Source organism: Panthera uncia, chromosome B1 (assembly GCF_023721935.1).
Source record: "Panthera uncia isolate 11264 chromosome B1, Puncia_PCG_1.0, whole genome shotgun sequence".
Classification (NCBI taxonomy): domain Eukaryota; kingdom Metazoa; phylum Chordata; class Mammalia; order Carnivora; family Felidae; genus Panthera; species Panthera uncia.
Window position 1 is genome coordinate 80,074,788 of NC_064811.1, and position 21,316 is coordinate 80,096,103.

Consider the following 21,316-nt stretch of genomic DNA (forward strand, 5'->3'; position numbering starts at 1 on the left):
TCAATCTGAAATTTAATTTAAAAGCCTCTTAAAAACGCAACACAGAAAATGAAAAATAAATTGATGCACTCTTAACTCTAAATCATACTCTCTTTATGTCAAGAAGTGTTGACAATACCAATTTCAAGGTCATTGTCAACTTGGAAAATCATTAGCAAATAAAATATGACTTAATTGAAGCAAACTCAGCATGGAGCTGCATTATTTTAAGTGAATGTTGTAATATAACTTGAAGAAGAATTACTAACTGCCACTCCCATTGACAATAAAATGTATGAAGAAGGGGCTATGCAACTTTTCCACCACATCTTTTCCATAATTAAGTATGGAAATAGGATTTGTGAAGAATTAAAAGTCCCAAAGTGCATCAATTCAAACACTAATGGACTGCTCTCCAGCATGGCAGCACATAGGTATTTCCCAGCATGTTATCATTAGCAAATGTCAGTGCCATAATTCCAACCACAAACGTTTAAAATTTCAAGCTTGTGAAATCCACTTCTGGAAAGTAGACTTCTAATGGTTACCTGGACTTTTCTTAAAAAGGGAGAGAGAAATAGAGAACCTATATTTTATAATTCAAATGTTAGAAAGAGACAGAGAGAGAGAACCTAAATTTTATAATTCAAATATTACACAAAGTAATTTATACATACAATTTTTCTTTACTGATTATATATGCAGCTAAAATGTATCATTTGTTGGCTAGAATCTTATATAACTCTTAATTTCAGAATTTCTTCTCTATTTAAATGCTATGTAAAATATCTTCAGCAGATGTTATTCACCACATCAGGGAAGAATCACAATAATTACACATCTATTGGATTATTTTTCTTAATTTTCTATTAATACATCTAGAAACTGAGTCCATATATTATATTATCTCAAAAAGTAGCTAAGGAGATATATAGAATTAACAGAAATCGGGTAAGACCTAAATGAACATTACTACAGTATCAATTTCATAGTAGTCTATAGGAACATGTTGGGTTTTTTTTTTTTTCTGAAGGAAAAATAAGAAATTTTACATGTAAAAGTAATGTTTAGTCATATGTGGAAAAGGTTTTGTACATCTAGGTAAGCTTGGAGGCATGATTTTGGTCTTCGAATAGATGATATATTATTCCAAAACAAAGAAATAGTGTGTGTGTGTGTGTGTGTGTGTGTGTGTGTGTGTGTATGTATATATATACATACCATATATATCTATATACCATATTTATATGCCATATATGTATACATACCATATATATACATATCATATATATATACATACTATATATATAGTGTACATATACATATAGTATAATTTTTAAAAAAGAATAACCATCTTAAGATATAAACAGAAATCAGAGAACTGTTTAAGCTAAGGCCAAGGATCTATCATTATTGTGAAAAAAGTTTAAGTAACCTGGCCAAGAACAAATAACTCTTAAGTGGTAAAGTGAAGAAACAAACCCAGGCAGTATACTCCATTACACTACCTCTCATAACTTTTTACCTTGGACAGCATATACTGCTATTAAACCACAGGACTTCCATTAATTTCACAGCAATTTTTACAATATTTATTTCCATTGTTCTTCTAAGCATCTTCCTCAAATATCTAGGATACTGGTACTCTCTGTTGATGAAGACTAATTATTTTGACATTATTAACAGGATGATGGGATAGTGAATGCCTAAAAAACCAGGTATGGCATTGAGAGAGCAAAATACTCATGGGACAAAAGACCCATAGTCAGAAATAAATGGGAAATCTCAAGGTGAGAATAAGAGACACATCTTTAACTCACAATGTCCTTATTCTCCATATTTCCAGAGGTAACCTCATTCCAAAGCATGAAGCCGTCCATGAGGTCTTAAAACATCTATATTTGAATATAAAATGTTATCATTTTTACTATGTTCCATAATCAGTAGGAATCAGAGGAGTCACAAGCTAAAAATTAAATAATACTGGCTTATTCATTTACCATTATCATTGTTATTTCTTTGTGTGGACTTAAATTACTCTCTAATAACCTTTCATTTCAGCCTGAAGGACTGCCTCTAGTATTTTCTTTAGGAGAAATACCAGAGAGAAATTCTATCAGTTCCTGTTGGTCTGGGAATGTCCTAATTTCACCTTCAGTTTCAAAGAATAGAATTCTTGATTTTTTTTCAGCACTTTAAGGCTATCATCCCACTGCCTTCTGGCCTCCATAGTTTCTAGTAAGTCAGTTGTTAATTTTATTGGGGAATTCCTTGTCCCTTCTCTTGTTCCTTTGACTGTTTCTCTTTGTCTTTGGCTTTCAACAGTTTGACTGTAATATATCTCTTTACATTTATCCTGTTTGGAATTCATTGAGCTTCTTTTATGTGTGGATAAATATTTTTCATCGAATTTGGGGTGTTTTTAGTCATTACTTCTTCAAATATTCTCTCCACTCCTTTTTCTTCTTTCATCCTGAGACTTCCATTAGGCATATGTTGCTATGCTTGATGGTGTTCCAAAGTCTCTAAGGCTATGTTAATCTTTCTTCATTCTTTTCTCTTTTGTCAGACTGCACAGTATCAATTGATTTGTCCTCAGGTTTGCTAATTCCTTCTTCTGTCAGTTCAAATCCATTACTGAATCCCTCTAGCAAATATTCATTTTCATAACTGTCTTTTTCAATTCTAGAATTTCTATTTGATTTCTTTCTATTATTTCTAACTTTTTATTGATATATTCTACTTGGTGAAACACTGTTCTTATATTTTCCTTTAGTTCTTAGTTCTTTAGACATACCTTCCTTTACTTCTTTGAATATATTTAAAATAGCTGATTTAACAACTTCGTCTAATAAGTCCAACATACTGGCTTCCTCAAGAACAGTTTCTATCCATTGCTTCTTTTCCTACATATGGGCCATATTTTTTTGTTCTTTGTATCTCTCAGAATTTTTTGTTGAAAATTGCATGTTTTAGATAATAAAATATTGCAATACTGAAAATCAGAATCTCTCCCTGCCACCTAAAGGTTTGTTGTTGTTTGGCTAGTGATTTTCCTAGACTATCTACAGATTCTGTATTCTTTGTCATAATGTATCTACTGAAGTCCCAGCCTGGTTAGTGAGTGGTCAGGTAATGGTTGGACCAAGGTTGGACAAGGCATTTCTTTAAATGCCTTGAACCAATAAGTCTCCAACCTCTGCAGAGGTACTCTTTGCATGTGTTGGGGCACACCTTCAATGTTCAAGTACACAGTTTATAAGTCTGCCTTAGTCTTCACTTCCTGCCTGTATAGAGCCTCAAGGTCACCTACAGGTAAGAGCTTTGTACTTTGTCAACTCTGTTTTTGCAGTGATGGGTTAACTACGAAATTCCTTTGAGTGTTTTACAGGATTAAGCAAATAAATATATTGAGAATAATGGAATGATAAGTTTCTCAAATATGGAAAAGGAAAGCCTAGAACAAATCTGTGGTACTAGACTGGAATTTCCTAAGAACAAGACACTCTCTTTTATAACCACAACATAGTTATCAAAATCAGGTATCAGCATAAACTCAAAGTTTTTAATATAAAGATCAATAAAAAGTAAGTATGAATCTCTAACTCATCGACTGATGGCCTGGAGCAGTGACACCTCATTAGCAATGCATGTACATAGTATACTGATCTTGTTTTGAAATACCATTCTCTACTAAATGGAAGTAGGAGGGTTCCTTAAAGAAATGTCTGATTCCAAAGCTGGGGCAGGGAAAAAAAAATAAGTGTACCTGAAACATCTTATTGTGCCAGAAGGTAAAGAAATGCTAAAAGAATGATAAGGACATGTCAAAAAGACACTAGGAATAGCTTAAAAGGACTCCTAAGGATCAAATCTGAGGTAACTTAAACCTCAAAATAAATAATGACAGTAATAAATTGTAACTCTTTGAGTAAAACAGGAATTCATTAATCTATACCGATATAAATGGGAAAGATAAAGCTCTTCTTCATAATAAAGTGCCAACAAATAAATGTTAAAGGAAAGATGGAGTTATAAAACCACCATTTGAGGAGCGCCTGGGTGGCTCAGTCAGTTAAGCATCCAAATTCAGCTCAGGTCATGATCTCCCAGTTTGTGAGTTCCAGCCCCCCATGGAGCTGTGTGCTGACAGCTCAGAGCCTGGAGCCTGCTTCGGATTCTGAGTCTCCCTCTCTCTTTGTCCCTCCCCCACTCACACTCTGTCTCTCATCTCTCTCAAAAATAAATAAACACGGGGCGCCTGGGTGGCTCAGTCGGTTAAGCGGCCGACTTCAGCTCAGGTCACCATCTCGCGCTCCATGGGTTCAAGCCCCGCGTCCGGCTCTGGGCTGATGGCTCAGAGCCTGGAGCCTGCTTCCGATTCTGTGTCTCCCTCTCTCTCTGCCCCTCCCCCGTTCATGCTCTGTCTCTGTCTCAAAAATAAATAAAACGTTAAAAATAAATAAATAAATAAACACTAAAAAAAAAAAAAAAAACACCATTTGATAAACACAGTAAAATTAATTTAGGCACCATCAAAGGATATTAAACTAGTGAGTGTGATGAAGAAAATAATATCTATCCTTAAAGTAACTCCCACAAAACATCTATAATTTAAAAAAAAAAATGGTAACTTTACAGTAGATAAAACTGAAAGACATCACCTCAAGTTAACATCACCAATCTTGGGATAAGCAGACATCCTGTGCCTGAGAAGGAAACATCACTTTTGTAGTACTCCTGCCAAAATATAAACTTACTCTAATCATGTGAATATGCACAAATCCCAAATTAAGAAATATTCTACAAAATAACTAGGCTGTACTCTACAAAAACTCAAGGTTACAACTGACAAAGACTAAAGAACTGTGCTAAATTAAAGGAATCTGAAGAGACACGACAACTAATGGCAATGTGTAATACCAGATTTGACTCCAGAATAAAATTATTTAAAAAAAAAAAAGATATCATTGAGATCATTAGCATTTATTTTAAATCTGTAGATCAGATATTAGTATTATGTGAATGAAAACTTCCTGCTTTTGATAATTACATTGTGGTTATAAAAGAGAATGTCTTGTTCTTAGGAAATATACATTGAAGTATTTAAGAGTAAAGGGACATCATGTCTTAAATGTGCCCTCCAATTCTTTGATAAAAATAATAATATAAATATATAGGAAGAAAAACTGATAAAGCAAATGTGATAAAATGTTAACTGCAGAATCTGAGCAAGTTATATGGTAATTCTCTGGACTATTCTTGTAACTTTTCTATCAGTCTGAAAATATTTCAAAATTTAATTTTTTTTTTTAAGAAAAGTAATGGGGCACCTGGGTGGCTCAGTTGATTGAGCATCCAACACTTGATTTGGGGTCAGACATGATCCCACGGTCGTGGGATTGAGCCCCATGTCAGGCTCCACACTGAGCATGGAAACTGCTTAACATTCTCTCTCTCTCTCTCTCCCTCCGCCCTTCTCTACCTGCCCCCAAATAAAAAATTTTAAAAAGTACTAACTGAGAACAATAAATGAATTAGATCCACATGGTTAATAACATTAAGTCAAAAAACAAGCAGCCTACATACCAGATGATACCATTTACTTAAAATTTTTAAATCACACAATATATATTGTTATTCATGTATGTAATATAGATTCAGTGTTTACTTTAGCAAAGGAAAAAGAATGGAAGGAGGGAAACTGGGTAATTATGTTTAATGTTACTATGTTATATGTGATGGTGGGTCCTCCATGAGTATCTGTTATTTTTGTTTACTTCATTTTAGTTTCAGTAAAATCAACATACAGTGTTATATTAGTTTCAGGTGTACAGTGATTCCACAATTCCATACATCACCCACTGTTCATCATGGCAAGTGCACTCCTTTTTTTTTTTAATTTTTTTTTAACATTTATTTATTTTTGAGACACAGAGAGAGACAGAGCACGAGAAGGGGAGGGACAGAGAGAGAGGGAGACACAGAATCCGAAGCAGGCTCCAGTCTCTGAGCTGTCAGCACAGAGCCTGATGCAGGGCTCGAACCCACGAACCATGAGATCATGACCTGAACTGAAGTCAGCTGCTTAACTGACTAAACCACCCACGAGGGTGACAAGCACACTCCTTAATCCCCATTGTCAATTTCACCCATCATCCCACTGACCTCCTCCCCTCTGGTAACCACCAGTTTGTTCTCTACAGTTCAGAGTCTGTTTCTCACTGCTTCTCAGCCTTTGGGCTAAGATCAAGTGCAGAGTCAGTTTCTTAGTTTATCACTCCCTTTTTTTCCCCTTCACTCATTTTTTGTTTCTTAAATTCCACAAGTGAAATCATATGGTATTTGCCTTTCTCTGGCTTACTTAATGTAGCATTATACTCTCTAGTTCCATCCATGTTACAGCAAATGACAAGATTACATTCTTTTTTATAGCTGAATACTATTCTATTGCGCATATATATATATATATATATATATATATATCTTCTTTATTCATCTATCAATGGATACTTGGGCTGCTTACATAATTTGGCTATTGTAAATAATGCTGCTATAAACATGAGGTGCATGTATCCCTTTGAATTAGTGTTTTTGTATTTTGGGGGTAAATACCTACTAATGCAATTACTGGATCATAGGGTGATTCTACTTTTAACTTTTTGAGGAACCTCTATACTGTTTTCCACAGTGGCTGCACCAGTTTGCATTCATGGGTATCTGTTATTATGTTTGTACTATTCTGTGTGTAATTATATAAATTATAATTAATATATTTAAAAAAAAAACTTTTCACAATTCAAAGTATCTAAGACCCAAAATGCCCCAGTATAGCCACAAACCAAATGGTTTCTAAAGGTATTTGGCCCTAAGCCCAAAGATGGACATATATACAAACAAAAAACTATAGAGTATTGAGAGTAAGAGTTAAGCCAAATCTGAGAATACCCGTTCTTCACCCAAGGTGTCTCTCTCTTCAGCCTCTCCTCAAGTCTATGCTTAATTTTGGTCATTTTCCTCATAAGGATTATTCTTCCAGATTTCATAAAAGTATAAAAATACAGCAGGTCCAAAGCACTATGTACTTCAGTCTTGTAATTAAAGAAAAGTTCCTTACCTTTTTTAACAACCATTTGTGGAATAAATAATGATTACACTATCAGATTCAAATTCTTTTAGTATAAAAATTCTCATTTCCCTTTCAAATTCAGGAAAAGAATATCTATGTATCGCATATGATTATACATTGTAGCAGAGACTTCTAGTAAGTGAAACCTGTTTCCTCTTCTTCCTAGATATAGATAGACTATATTTACCAGCCTCCTTGGAAGTTAAGTATGGCCATGTAACTGAACTTTAATACCCAGATTTGGCCACAAAATCCTCCCACTAGCAGTGTGATTTTCCCCTTCTGCCAGCTGGATACAGATGAACCGAAGCCCTTTGATGATGAAAGTAACAAATGGAATAAGCATGCATCCCTGAATCTCTACATAGAGGAAAGTCTCTTGTCCACAAGGAACACTCATGTGAGTGAGGAAAAAAAGAATTTCCGTTAAGTTAAGCCATTGACATTTGAGGGTCTATTTATTACTGCAGTTAGGGTTACATTAACTAACAGATGCATAATTATAAACAATCTTCCAATTTTTAATAGGAAATGCATCATACTTACAAATTGAGGTTTATAGTATGCTGGACCTAGTGTGCTGTCACTAGCAGGTGGAAAATGTTTTATAATACTGCCATCCTCATTAATATCATATCCATATGATCGTCCACAAGAAGGAATCGAAGGAACATCAACACTTCTGGAAACTGTAGGTGACCTTGAAAACTTCTGTAAGAAAAACATTTTCTGTTATTTGCTTGGAAGCAAGAGAAAGAATGAAGAACCAAATATTAAAATTACTAAAACGCAATTATTAAATATTGACTTAATAAGTTTCATAATATAAACCAAAAAGGTTTGTTCTATGGAAGTAATTTAAAGGAGTAAATTCAAGTTTTACCTAATCATATAAATTAAGATAATACATAATATTACTATTAAAGCCACCTTAAGAGGTAAGGAGTCCCTCTACCTTGGCTCAGTTATTTATCTTGCTTAGTAAATAAGTGTTTCTCATGCTTAGAATAGGCATTCACTCCTACAGTCACATTCCCAATCACCAGTTCCAAGAGGTTATTTACGCCATGCTATCATAACAGCTGCCAGGCAAAAATGAACTTCATAGTTTTTTTTTGTTTTTGTTTTTGTTTTTTACGTTTATTTATTTTTGGGACAGAGAGAGACAGAGCATGAACGGGGGAGGGGCAGAGAGAGAGGGAGACACAGAATCAGAAGCAGGGTCCAGGCTCCGAGCCATCAGCCCAGAGCCTGACGCGGAGCTCGAACTCACGGGCCGTGAGATCGTGACCTGAGCTGAAGTCGGACGCTCAACTGACTGAGCCACCCAGGCGCCCCTGAACTTCATAGTTTTGTGTAACATTTCCTGGCTTCATTCCTTCCCACTTCCCAGTTCCAGACTTATCTCCGTATTACCTATGCCTTGTATAAATATCCTAATTATGCTGACTAGATAGCAAGGAAAAGGTCTATGACATAATACTAAATGGAAATAGAAAGTAGACTTGATGACCATAGGTACATACGATATATGAATTATACATAAGTATATATAGAAATATACATAAGTCATTTAATGATAAACTGAAAGGAGCTATGCAAAAATTAACAGAATTCTCAAAGTTAGAGCCAGAAGTTTTAGGGTGATTATCCTTTTTTCAAAATTTCCTTTAATGTAAATTTATAATTCCTGTAATATATATTTATAATTTAAATAAAAACAAAAAGAAGTAACATATAGTAGAAATACTAGTATAAAATATAGCAAATAAAATACTGGCATTTAAATGATTTATTTATCTGGAAAATTACTTATTAAGAATATATTGATAGGGCACCTGGGAGGCTCAGTCAGCTAAGTGCCCAACTCTTGATTTTGGCTCAGGTCATGCATGATCTCGTGGTTCGAGGATTTGAGCACCACATTGGGCTCTGTACTGACAGTGACGACCCTGCTTAGGATTCTCTATCTCCCTCTCTCTCTCTCTGCCCCTCCCCTGCTGCCTCTCTCTCAAAACTAAATAAACATAATAAAAAAACTTTTTAAAGAATATATTGATCCTTTGTTGTTTCTGAATAAATAAATGCTATAGTTGAGTACATGCATGCCCAACAGACAATTATGATATAAACATACTATCACTGGCAGAATTTTACTTTTTTTTTATTGCTAGAGACAACTATTAAGTAGTTTCAGTGACACTTATGAGACTGATTATCAAGTTAAAACAGGAGGTATTGAACGGCTTCTGCTACTTTCAAAAATTATTTGCATAATGTCAAGGCTTTCCAAAATATATCCCCTACCTCCTTCTCCATCCTCTTCCTACTATCTGTACTACAAATATTCCAAAGAACTTTGTTCTTTTCCAAACATACCTTGCCGTTAAATACCTCAATGTCTTTATTCAGGTGGTTTTCTCTACCTGGAGTGTTTTTTTTCCCATTCTTCTTACCTATTTAGTGAATCATTCTTCAAGATCCAGTTCAATTGTGCTATGACTACTCCCTCCAAAAACTCTCTACGTTGGGCTACTAGTAGACATTTTATTATATGTTTATTAAAATACCAACGCATCAACTGTTTTGTACTGAATTACATTCATTATTTCCCTATTAAAATATAGATCCCAGAGAGCAGTGATTTGTCTTCTATGTATTATCAGTGCCTAGCATTATATCTAGTATTCATAGTCACTGAAAAAATGTCTGATATTAGTTTCAAATGCACAACATACTGATTGACAATTCTATACATTACACAATGCTCACCACAATAAGTACAGTTACCAAATGTCCCCATACAAAGTTATACAATGTTATTGACTATATTCCCTATGCTGTACTTTTCATCTCCATGATTTATTTATTTCATAACTGGAAGGATTCAAAAAAGAAGAGAAAGAAATTCCTAATGTGTCAGTTAAAAAGCATTCATAAGTCTGAAAAAAATGACTTACTACTTTTCAAAAGAAAATACCACACAGTGTCACAAAGAAAATGCAAAAGATTAATGTCTAATAAGACAAGTACTTCCTTCTTAAAAAGACAAAAAAAAAAACAAAAAAATGTATGATAAATCCTTACATAAGTAAATGAACATTTACTTTGTCCCCCCACACAAAATAGCTGATATTTAAATATACTTAAAGGGGCGCCTGGGTGGCTCAGTCAGTTAAGCGTCCGACTTCTGCTCAGGTCATGATCTCATAGTTGGTGAGTTCAAGCCCCGTGTTAGGCGCTGTGCTGACATCTCAGAACCGGGAGCCTGCTTTGGCTTCTGTGTCTCCCTCTCTCTCTGCCCCTCCTCTGCTCATGCTCTGTCTCTGTCTCTCAAAAATAAGTAAATGTTAAAAAATTTTAATAAATAAATATAAACCTTAACATCATTGTCATTGCACTGACATTATTCAACTGAATAGTTAGCCCTAAAATATGTTCCCCTAAACAAAGCTGATTAAAATTTAATTAATATGAGCTATGTGAAGGAGTTAGAGAAAGAGGAAAGACAACCACTCTAAATAAACCATGACCAAAATCTTCTAGATTATTTATTTTAAAGGGGTAGGACTTTGGTGTAAAAATTATTACAGAACACCAATGTACCTTTTCAAACATATCACCCGCTAGTCTCCTACACAAATTTTTTACTCCACTTACTATATAAAACATTAAATCTTTTCTATTTTAACTAAAAGAAATATCAGAAGCATAATTTAAAACAGAACATACTGATTGAAGATGCTCTTTAACCTGTAGTGCTTTTCTATTCATGATATCTGATGCTCCATGATAAAACTGATCATAGCTTGCTGGTCCTGGACTATCTGAAACAAACTTCTTAAAACGCTCCTCCCGGTTTTGTAGACTATGGCCTCCTTTTATATTACACTAAATTAGAGAGAAAAATATGAAATAATTTTAAAAAACATTTTATAATTAATACCTATTTGGTAAATTTTACATATTAATATGAACAAACAGTTTTAAAACCCAACCTGAGAGGGTTAAGCCTCTTAACTAAAGACATAGTTCTAGTAAAAGGGGATAACAAGAGAGGATGACAATTATAGTTTTAATTCTGACCTCAAACTAAAATTTACTGTACTTAGGACACTCTAAGAGAATACAAAACTCAGTTTTATAACAGGAATCAAGACAAAGGAATCTTCAAAGTTGTACAGCAGGAATAAAGAGTATGTACTAACAGGCCTCTGGAAAATATGCACCTCTGAAATGAGCTTAAAAAAACTGGTAATCAGGGGCACCTGAGTGGCTCAGTCGGTTAAGCGTCAGATTTCGGCTCAGGTCATGATCTCATGGTTCATGAGTTCGAGCCCCGTGTTGGGCTCTGGGCTGACAGCTCAGAGCCTGGAGCCCGCTTCGGATTCTGTGTCTCCCTCTGTCTGCCCCTCTACTGCTTGCATTCTGTCTCTTGCATTGTCTCAAAAATAAATAAACATTAAAAAAAAATTTTTTTAAACTGGTATTCACACTGCAGGGAAAAATCAAACCTTCCAAGCTTGTTTAGGATTAATTATTTTCGTGAATTATTTTTTGGCTACATCTAGGGACGTTTATGTAGGCTTACTGGCAACAGCATGGGTTTTTGTTTGATTGATTGTTTTTTGTGTTTTTTAACAGCTTGGTTTTATCTCAAATTAGTTTTACACATTGTTTTTTGCAGAATAGGTACAGGGAGGAATCTCCCACAGCTCTCCATGCCACATGTCTGGATTCTCTGGAATCAGAAAATTATCAACTCGGTAATAGTCAGTGAATTCAGATAAAATTCCATCATATTAGTTTCAATTAACAGTCATAGTGTAATCATTTAAAAATGGTTCATAGTAATAGTGGCATTTGATTAATCAGATTTTTTTAAGTTATTCACTTACCAATACATACTCATGGTATATGTCAGTTGTTCATAATCACTATTAATTGAGTCTATCTCTAGTTTGCATCTTATTCAGCTGCTTCCAGTTTTTTTAACATTTTTTCATTTTTAAGAATGAGAGAGAGGATGAGTGGGGAAGAGGCAGATAGAGCGGAAGACATAGAGTCAGAAGCAGGCTCCAGGTTCTGAGCTGTCAGCACAGAGCCCCATGCGGGGCTCGAACTCACCTACCCCTAGATCATGACTTGAGCTGAAGTCAGATGCTTAACCAACTGAGCTACCCAAACGCCCCTGAGCTTTTAAGAAATACACAAAAGAGGGGCACCTGGGTGGCTCAGTCAGTTAAGCCTCCAACTTCGGCTCAGATCATGAGCTCCCTGTTTGTGAGTTCCACCTCCGTGTCGGGCTCTGTGCTGACAGCTCAGAGCCTGGAGCCTGCTTCAGATTCGGTGTCTCCCTCTCTTCTACACCTCCCTTGCTCACCCTGTGTGTGTGTGTGTGTGTGTGTGTCTGTCTGTCTCTCTCAAAAATAAATAAACACTTAAAAAATTTAAAAAAAAAAGAAATACACAAAAGACATCTTATGTTAAAAAAATGAATCAAAATTATATTTTTAGGTCACCAATTCACTACTTAATAACTGTTTTAATGAGATCATAATCCCTATGTTGAAAAGAGCTTGGACCTATAATGAAACGTAATGATTTTGCAAAAACATTAACAAGTTAGATAAAAAGTAAAATCATGTGAAAGGAGAACATCTCCTCAAAACTTAATTATTTGAAAGCCATTACTATAGTCTCTATGATCTTACATTTCACACTGCAGTTTGAATTTATATTGAACTTCAACAGAAGACAGTAAAATTAATCTGATTTTTTAACTGGTAGAAATTAACCAAGAATTTTTTTCCAATTATTCATATTTCATAATTACCAATTCTACTGATTTTACAAGAGTTTATAAAAGGAACTACATGTCAGATAAATAACGCAAAAATTATATTATGAGGTAACTATATATTTTATATGAAAATCTGTGAGAAAAATAGCCTTACTACTTCTTGGGTACTGTGCTTTTGTCTATATGCTATGGTTACTTGATGAATTACTATATTGCCACCAACCTCCCAACAATAAAGGAGGCAGAGTCTCATTTGAAGGGTGAGACCATGCACTGTATCACATACAATATCCTATCATTCAGCTCTAGTGAGATGTATTTCTCAGATCAAAAGTAAAACAGGGGGGCCTGGGAGACTCAGTCGGTTAAGCATCTGACTTCGCCTCAGGTCATGGTCTCACAATTCGTGGGTTCAAGCCCCGCATCGGGCTCTGTGCTGACAGCTCAGAACCTGCAGCCTGCTTCGGATTCTGCGTGTGTCTCTCTCTCTCTCTTTGCCCCTCCCCCCTCACACTCTGTCTCTCTCTGTCTCTCAAAAATGAATAAACATTTAAAAAAAATTTTTTTTAAGTAAAACAATTTGGACATCTATTACTAGGCCTAGGTAGCAAGAAATATGAAATATAACTATTTATCTACATCCACAGAAGAGATCTCCACATCTAGAACCAACCTTACGTAGCAAGAAACAAGATGGTATCTGCCATGCAGAGACAGGTCACAAACTAGAACAGAATTAGAACCAGGAAAACATAAGTGAAATCTGAAATGACCCTTTGGAGTGGGATTCATTCTAGGAAACAGGATCTGAACAGAATAAGGTATACAACTTAATAGGCTAATAAAATAAAATAAATTAAATTAAATTAAATTTCATTTGAAGTCTCCAAATAATATTTACTAAGTAATTGCTAATAGAAAGCAACATTTCAACCTATGCTTCCAAAATAAAAGTATTAAAATAAATTATTAATCACTTGCATTAATCTCTAATAAGATTATCCCTTTAATTATTATTCAGTATATTAATTATTTACAGAATTAGTATGCTAACTATGCCACATCACAAATGTATTTCCTAATTCAGTCATTTAAAATAATGAACTTTAGGGGCGCCTAGGTGGCTCAGTTGGTTAAGCGGCCGACTTCGGCTCAGGTCACGATCTCGTGGTCCGTGAGTTCGAGCCCCGCATCGGGCTCTGGGCTGATGGCTCAGAGCCTGGAGCCTGCTTCCGATTCTGTGTCTCCCGCTCTCTCTGACCCTCCCCCATTCATGCTCTGTCTCTCTCTGTCTCAAAAATAAATAAACGTTAAAAAAAAATTTTTAAATAATGAACTTTATGTTTTAAACTGTGATAAATTCACATTTCTTGAAGTTCTAAAAGTTCTGTAGGAATTTAGCCTAAAACTACCAAAAAAAAAAAAAATTCAACAATTGAGTAAATAAGTCATAGTCATCTTTTAAATGAAGGAAATCAATCTTCTCTTGGCATTTGTTTATAGTTTTAAGAACAAAAATAGAGAATACTAGAACTTTTTTTTTTTTAGGTCAACTATTACATTAAAAAAATTACATTTTCTAATTCCTTATTCTTGAAATCCAAGAAATAAATTGGAATAAAATAAAGTCTGATCTAAATTGCATTTTGCATTATTTTACATGTGGAATTCACTAAAATCAGTATTAATAAAATATCCCAACACCCTCATATTTGTCATATTTAACAAGTTTGAAATCTATCTATTGTATATTTTATTCCATTCCCCTCTTCGAAGAGTGGAGTTACAGTCTTTATAAAGCACTACTGGTAGAACTAGCAAACCCATAGACCCATAATACACTGGCCATAGGCCATGGAGAGGAAATGGGAGTGACATTTCCAATTAACTGTAATGACCCACTACTATTTTTTTGCTTTTTGTCCTCTAGGCATTAGTATTCTAGAAGTTTTAAGAAACCAGGAAAGAGCCATAAATGTCCCACTGAATTGGAAGTTGAGACCATGCCTGGCCATTCCAGCTTCCTTATGCTAGAAAGCAGAAAACAAAATAAGGAAGTCAGTGTATTGGCTGAGGTGATTAACACTGGCCAGGACTGAAAAACAGGACTAATGAGGGGGCCACAGCACTGTGGTGGGAAGAACACAGAGACACACTTTGCAGAGCTTCCTCGAACTATAATGCCTAGTGAAAATGCTAAGAGCAAGTTTATTTAAAGATTTGAGAAGGAAGCCTGTGAACAGAGCACAGACTTCTTAGAACTAAAGACTGTAGTCACCACATCAAGCTAAAAACTCCACCAGATAAAGTCCCTGTTAAAGAGACAGGGAACACAGAATGAGTAATGGAAAAATCTTAAGCCACCTACAGCTTCATGATCAGTTACAGAAACTAACAGATCCCATCTGCATTTCCTTGCTTCCCACATCACTTTGTTTTCATTTTCCCCCTCTCTCTTTCCCTCTTCTGTTGTAAAATGGCAGCACTAATAATGGATAAAATTTATTGAATGCTACCTATAATCAAGCACTATTTTTAAATGCTTACTAACATTTAATTCTTAGAAAAATCCTACAAATTTAGTATCTCTGTTAAACAGATGAGGACACTAAAGCCCAGAGATTAAGTAGTGAAGATTAAGTCTTACAGTTAGTAAGTGGCAGAGACAGATTTCAAACATAGGTAGTCTAGGGGCACCTGGGCGGCTTATTGGTTAAGCGTCTCACATCAGCTCAGGTCATGATCTCGTGGTTTGTCAGTTCGAGCCCTGCAGCAGCTCTGTGCTGACAGCTGAGAGCCCGGAGCCTGCTTCAGATTCTGTGTCTCCCTCTCTATCTGCCCTTCCCCCTATCGTGCTCTGTCTCTCTGTTTCTTTCTCTCTAAAATGAATAAACATTAATTTTTTTTTAAAAAAACAAAATGAAAAACAAATGTAGGCAGTCTAATTCCAGAGTTCACACTACTAACCACTTCTTTATAGTATCTCATGTTATATTTACTTACCATTTAATCTATAAGTTGCAGAATAATGGAAAAGGAATATGAAAAAACAAGAGTAAAAATGGCCTTAATATAGAGATCCATTCGATAGTCACACTGTAATACCATCTCTGAATGCAATAGCTAGACACTAGTTTGGCTCCTTCAGAGAAGTTATACTTGAAAATTATACATAAAATAATTTCATTTTTAAAATTATATGTATGGAAAGAATTGTGTGTATGTGTGGTGCACATTAGAACGAAGAGAACTGGACGGTCAAGGGGTAAAATGTAATGTAAATCTATTGTTTTCTATCTGTCCAGCAGATAGAAATCTTCCCTATACTTTGTGGTTTTAAAGGAGGTTCCAAACACAGGATCCTCTATCCCAGGAACCATTGGACCAATCAGGTTCTCCCTACTGGGAATTTTAACACTGAGTGGAGTCACACATAAAAAACAGACGGAGTTCTAGAATTAAGTTATCTAATGGCAGTTCCCTATTGCAGTTCTTACTTCTGACATACCTGGAATCGTCTTAGTCCTGTCCCTCCTTCAGACCTCACTGTTCAATTCATCCTTCAGGTCCATAAGCCACCCAAATACTCTTCCTATACATATTATTGTAAATCCAGTATCTGTCTTAGAAATCTATTTTATTGCTTCCAACAAAAAAATCCTGATAGAATAGTTGCTATTATTAATTTAGGAAGTCTAATTCAACAATTAAGGCATCAATGACTGCACCTGGGCCTCCAACAGAGGAGATAAAGATCTGCTGGGCTCAACAAGGAGTCATTATGTATGAATGCAAAATGTATGTGAAAAGGGTAAAAGATGATATTCATGATTATGAAGATATTGGAGTTACATCCATGGCTTCTGAACATGAATGGGTCATCAAAAATATTCTGGTCATAGACTCTTGAGACTGTATAGGTGCAAGATGAGACAATGGCAATACTATAGCTTAAGAGTATGACACAAAAACTAATTCTTTCACTCTACTGCCACCCTCCTTCTACAGATCTTGATCATTTACACAACTTTCACATACCATAATTCATTCAATAGTCTTATTCTCCCATTGAAGAGTCTCAAGAACCATGAAGCATGTAACAATGTTTTATGTCTTATAGAATATATAGAATGGAGAACACCCAACCAGGCAATCAATATTAAACACATTTATTTTCTCTTATTCTAATAACAAAATATAGATTAAAAGGAGAAAGAAGATGATATGAAGGAAAAATAAAATATGATAAATGACATATTAGTCTATTAGAGGAAGAAAGCATGATTCTTATTAACTCAGACAATTATAACTATTACAAATTTACCTGTGCTTCTGAAACATTATAGTGTCCTGGACCTGGAACAGCTTTCTCAGTGTTAGAAGCAAAAGTAAAAGTACTGTCTCTGGCAGCCAAAGAAAGGAATGGTGCATAGCCACCTATAAAAGTAAAATCATATCACTGGCAGATAAGATAGGGTCCCAGTGACTTCACAGAAAAAGCATCCAAAATATATAAAATCATTTAGTAACTTCAGTTGTTGAGACTACATTTTCAGAACCAATGGGTGCCCTCAGAAGTTGTTGCATTTTTTAAAAAATCTGGTGTAACAGCAGAGTGTTTATTAATATATATTAAATAAAAGAACCTACAGAACTGGAATTCCTAAACAACAGAAAAAAATACTTAAAGAAATAAAAAACAAAAGTCCTTTTTCTTTTAGGTACATCTGGTTGAGATGAAAATGTCAGTTATGCTTAGCTAATAAAATGTTTTTATCCACAGAAGACCAGTGTTTCATATTCTGGAATAGCACCTACTATTTGTAGAAAATAGCATATATAAAGTTGCAGAGACAGCTTAGATCGAAATAATTTAAAGTGAGTTTACAGCAAGTAATTAATAATGTCTCTTTACTTTGGTACATAGTTGGTACTTGGTAAATATTTCTTGATTACCTGACCTCAAATAAAGATCTACAAATCTAAGATACAAATTTCATTGGAACAAGTAATCATAAAATTAGACAAACTTAATAAATTTAGTAGACACACGTAGTCTGCTGAAAGATTTATAAAAAAATTTTAAGAAATGGAAAATGAGTATAGTGTAAGCAACACACATTAAAGAAGTGATGGAAGAGAATAGAGCAACTATCTTCAACAGGTAATAAAAGAATGAAAGTGAGGACTCATTTGTGTGAATCTTAAACACTAAAGGAAGATGTACAATACTGTGAGAATACATGGTATTAATTAGTGTAGTTTAAAATCTTGTTAATCTTGATTAAGGAAAAATATTTTTAAAACAAGAAATAATGTGTTTATTTTAAAGCCCACATTTATTAAAATGCAACTGAAATCAAGAATTATTTGTTATATCACTAAAGAAAAGCAGCAAACCATGAAAGAGAACAAGATACAAATTTCCTTCAAAACACACACATAAGCACACACAAACCAAGCCACAGATTATAAAAACATGAACAGTGCACACACCAGAAAATGTTCTTCCAAAAGGCAGAAAAACACGTCCCATAAACAGGAGGAAAATCACTGAAAAGAAACAGATCTATACGTGAGAAGATGGAATTAACACACAAGAACATTAAAGTATCTATTATAAATATTCTTCATATGTTCAACAAGATAGAAGAAAGATGAACATGATAGAGAAGATATAACAAGACCCATATCAAACTTCTGAAATGAAAAGTACATTCATAGGATTAACAACAAATTTTCTTCTCAACATTTCTTCTCAATTCTTAATCTCTTTAAAAATAAAAAATTTAATGTTTTATTTTATTTTTGGAGAGAGAACATGAGCGGAGGAGGGGCAGAGAGAAAGGGAGACACAGAATCCCAGCTGTCAGCACAGACCCTGATGGGGGGGCTCAAACCCAAGAATGTGAGATCATGACCTAAGCCAAAGTCAGATGCTCAACCCATCGAGCCACCAAGGTGCCCCTAAAAATAACCATTTAAAGCAAAAATAATTTGGAACTTTCCAGAACGCTCACTGAAAAGCAGAGAAGCGGCGGCTGCCCAGCTGCGCCCAGCAACACGTTCCTTCCCGCTCCCCCACACCAGCCTCAGCCCCCTCACCGGATGTAGAAAAAGGTAAAAGAAACTACTTACTATGATGTTTTGGGGGTCAAACTCAATGCCACCCAGGAAGAATCGAAAAAGGCTTACAGGAAATTGGCTTTGAAGTACAACCCTGACAAGAAGCCAAATGAAAGAGAGAAGTTTAAACAGATTTCTCAAGCTTATGAAGTGCACTCTGATGCAAAGAGAAGGGAATTATATGACAAAGGAGGAGAACAGGCAACTAAAGAAGGTGGAGCAGGCGGTGGTTTTGGCTCCCCCATGGACATCTTTGATATGTTTTTTGGAGGAGGAGGAAGGATGCAGAGAGAAAGGAGAGGTAAAAATGTTGTGCATCAGCTCTCTTATGTAACCTTAGAAGATTTATATAATGGTGCAACAAGAAAACTAGCTCTGCAAAAGAATGTGATTTGCGACAAATGTGAAAGCCAAGGTGGTAAGAAAGGAGCGGTAGAATGTTGTCCCAATTGCCCAGGTACTGGAATGCAAATAAGAATTCATCAGATAGGACCTGGAATGGTTCAGCAAATTCAGTCTGTGTGCATGGAGTGCCAGGGCCATTGGGAACGGATCAGTCCTAAAGACAGATGTAAAAGCTACAATGGAAGGAAGATAGTTTGAGAAAAGAAGATTCTAGAAGTTCATATTGACAAAGGCATGAAAGATGGCCAGAAGATAACATTCCATGATGAAGGAGACCAAGAACCTGGACTGGAACCAGGAGATATTATCATTGTTTTAGATCAGAAGGACCATGCTGTTTTTACTAGGCGAGGAGAGGATCTTTTCATGTGTATGCACATACAGCTGGTTGAAGCACTGTGCGGCTTTCAAAAGCCAATATCTACACTTGACAACAGAACCATTGTCATTACCTCTCATCCAGGTCAGATTGTCAAGCATGGAGATATCAAGTGTGTGCTGAATGAAGGCATGCCAATTTATCATAGACCATATGAAAAGCGTCGCTTAATCATCAAATTTAAGGTAAACTTTCCTGAGAATGGCTTTCTCTCTCCTGATAAGCTCTCTTTGATGGAAAAACTCCTACCTGAGAAGAAGGAAGTAGAAGAGACTGATGAAATGGACCAGGTAGAACTGGTGGACTTTGATCCAAATCAGGAAAGATGGTGCCATTACAATGGAGAAACATATGAGGATGATGAACATCACCCTAGAGGAGCTGTTCAGTGTCAGACCTCTTAATGGGGCCAGTGAATAACACTGCTGGCATTTTATATGCAGTAGTGAACGAGTGAAGGACTATAATCATAGCTCACTACTTGCTATTGTTTTTGTTTTAATATTCAGCTATAGTAGTGTTTTAAACATTAAATGAAGAATAAAAAATATAAAAGCTCTGAAAAAATTAAAAAATAAATAAATAAAGCAAAAATAATTTAAGTTACTGTGACATAGCATATATATAGAAGTAAAATATATGGCCACAATGGTACAAAAGATGAGATGGGAGAAATGGAAGCACACTGTTGTAAGATTCATATACTATATGTGAAGTGGTACAATATTATTTGAAGGTAGACTGTGATAGGTTAGAGATATATATTTAAGCCTCAGAGCAACCGCCACAAAATAAAGAAGTGTAGCTTGTAGGGGCACCTGGGTGACTCAGTCGGTTAAGTATCCGACTTTGGCTTAGGTCATAATCTCAGTTTCATGGGTTCGAGCCCCGTGTCAGGCTCTGTGCTGACACCTCAATGCCTGGAGCCTGCTTTGGATTCTGTGTCTCGCTCTCTCTCTGCCCCTCCTCTGCTTGTGCTCTCTCTCTCAAAAATAAATGTTTAAAAAGAAGAAGAAGTGTAGCTAGTAAAGCAATAGTGGAGATAAAAACAAAATTATTTAAAAAAAAATAAACTCATTCAACGAAGGTAGGGAAAAAAGAAAAGAGAAACAAAGAGCAGATGAGATAAATAGAAAACAAATACCAAGAGAATAAATATAAACACAACAATGTTGACAATTAAATTAAATAGAAAAGTTCTAAACACCCCAATTTAAAAGGCAGAGATTGCCAGCTGGATAAAAAAGCAAGACCTAACTCCATGCTGTCTACAGAAAACCCTCATAAAACATAAAGACATAAAGAAGTCATAAAACATAAAACATAAAAACATAAAGAAGTTAAAAATAAAATGGAAAATATATACCATACATCCATGAATCAAAGGAAGCTGGAGGGACTATATTAACATCAGACAGAGCAGATTTTAGAACAAGGAAAACTACAGAGAGACGTTGCTTTCTGACAAAGCGGTCATTTCATCAACAGGATTTAA

At 35.2% G+C, this 21,316-nt stretch overlaps 1 protein-coding gene and 1 pseudogene across 1 annotated transcript in view; one reads left to right on the top strand and one right to left on the bottom strand.

Annotated features, from left to right (window-relative positions):
- The window catches only part of STPG2 (sperm tail PG-rich repeat containing 2), a 594,553-nt gene that overhangs the window by 567,244 nt on the left and 5,993 nt on the right, over positions 1–21,316 (bottom strand). The window contains exons 2-4 of the mRNA XM_049630905.1: positions 17,236–17,348; positions 10,841–10,999; positions 7,655–7,819 (exon numbers count right to left, since the gene is read on the bottom strand). Coding sequence (XP_049486862.1) covers positions 7,655–7,819; positions 10,841–10,999; positions 17,236–17,348 — 437 coding nt within the window. The remainder of the gene's footprint in view (positions 1–7,654; positions 7,820–10,840; positions 11,000–17,235; positions 17,349–21,316) is intronic.
- On the top strand, positions 18,001–20,341 carry LOC125923526 (dnaJ homolog subfamily A member 1-like; annotated as a pseudogene).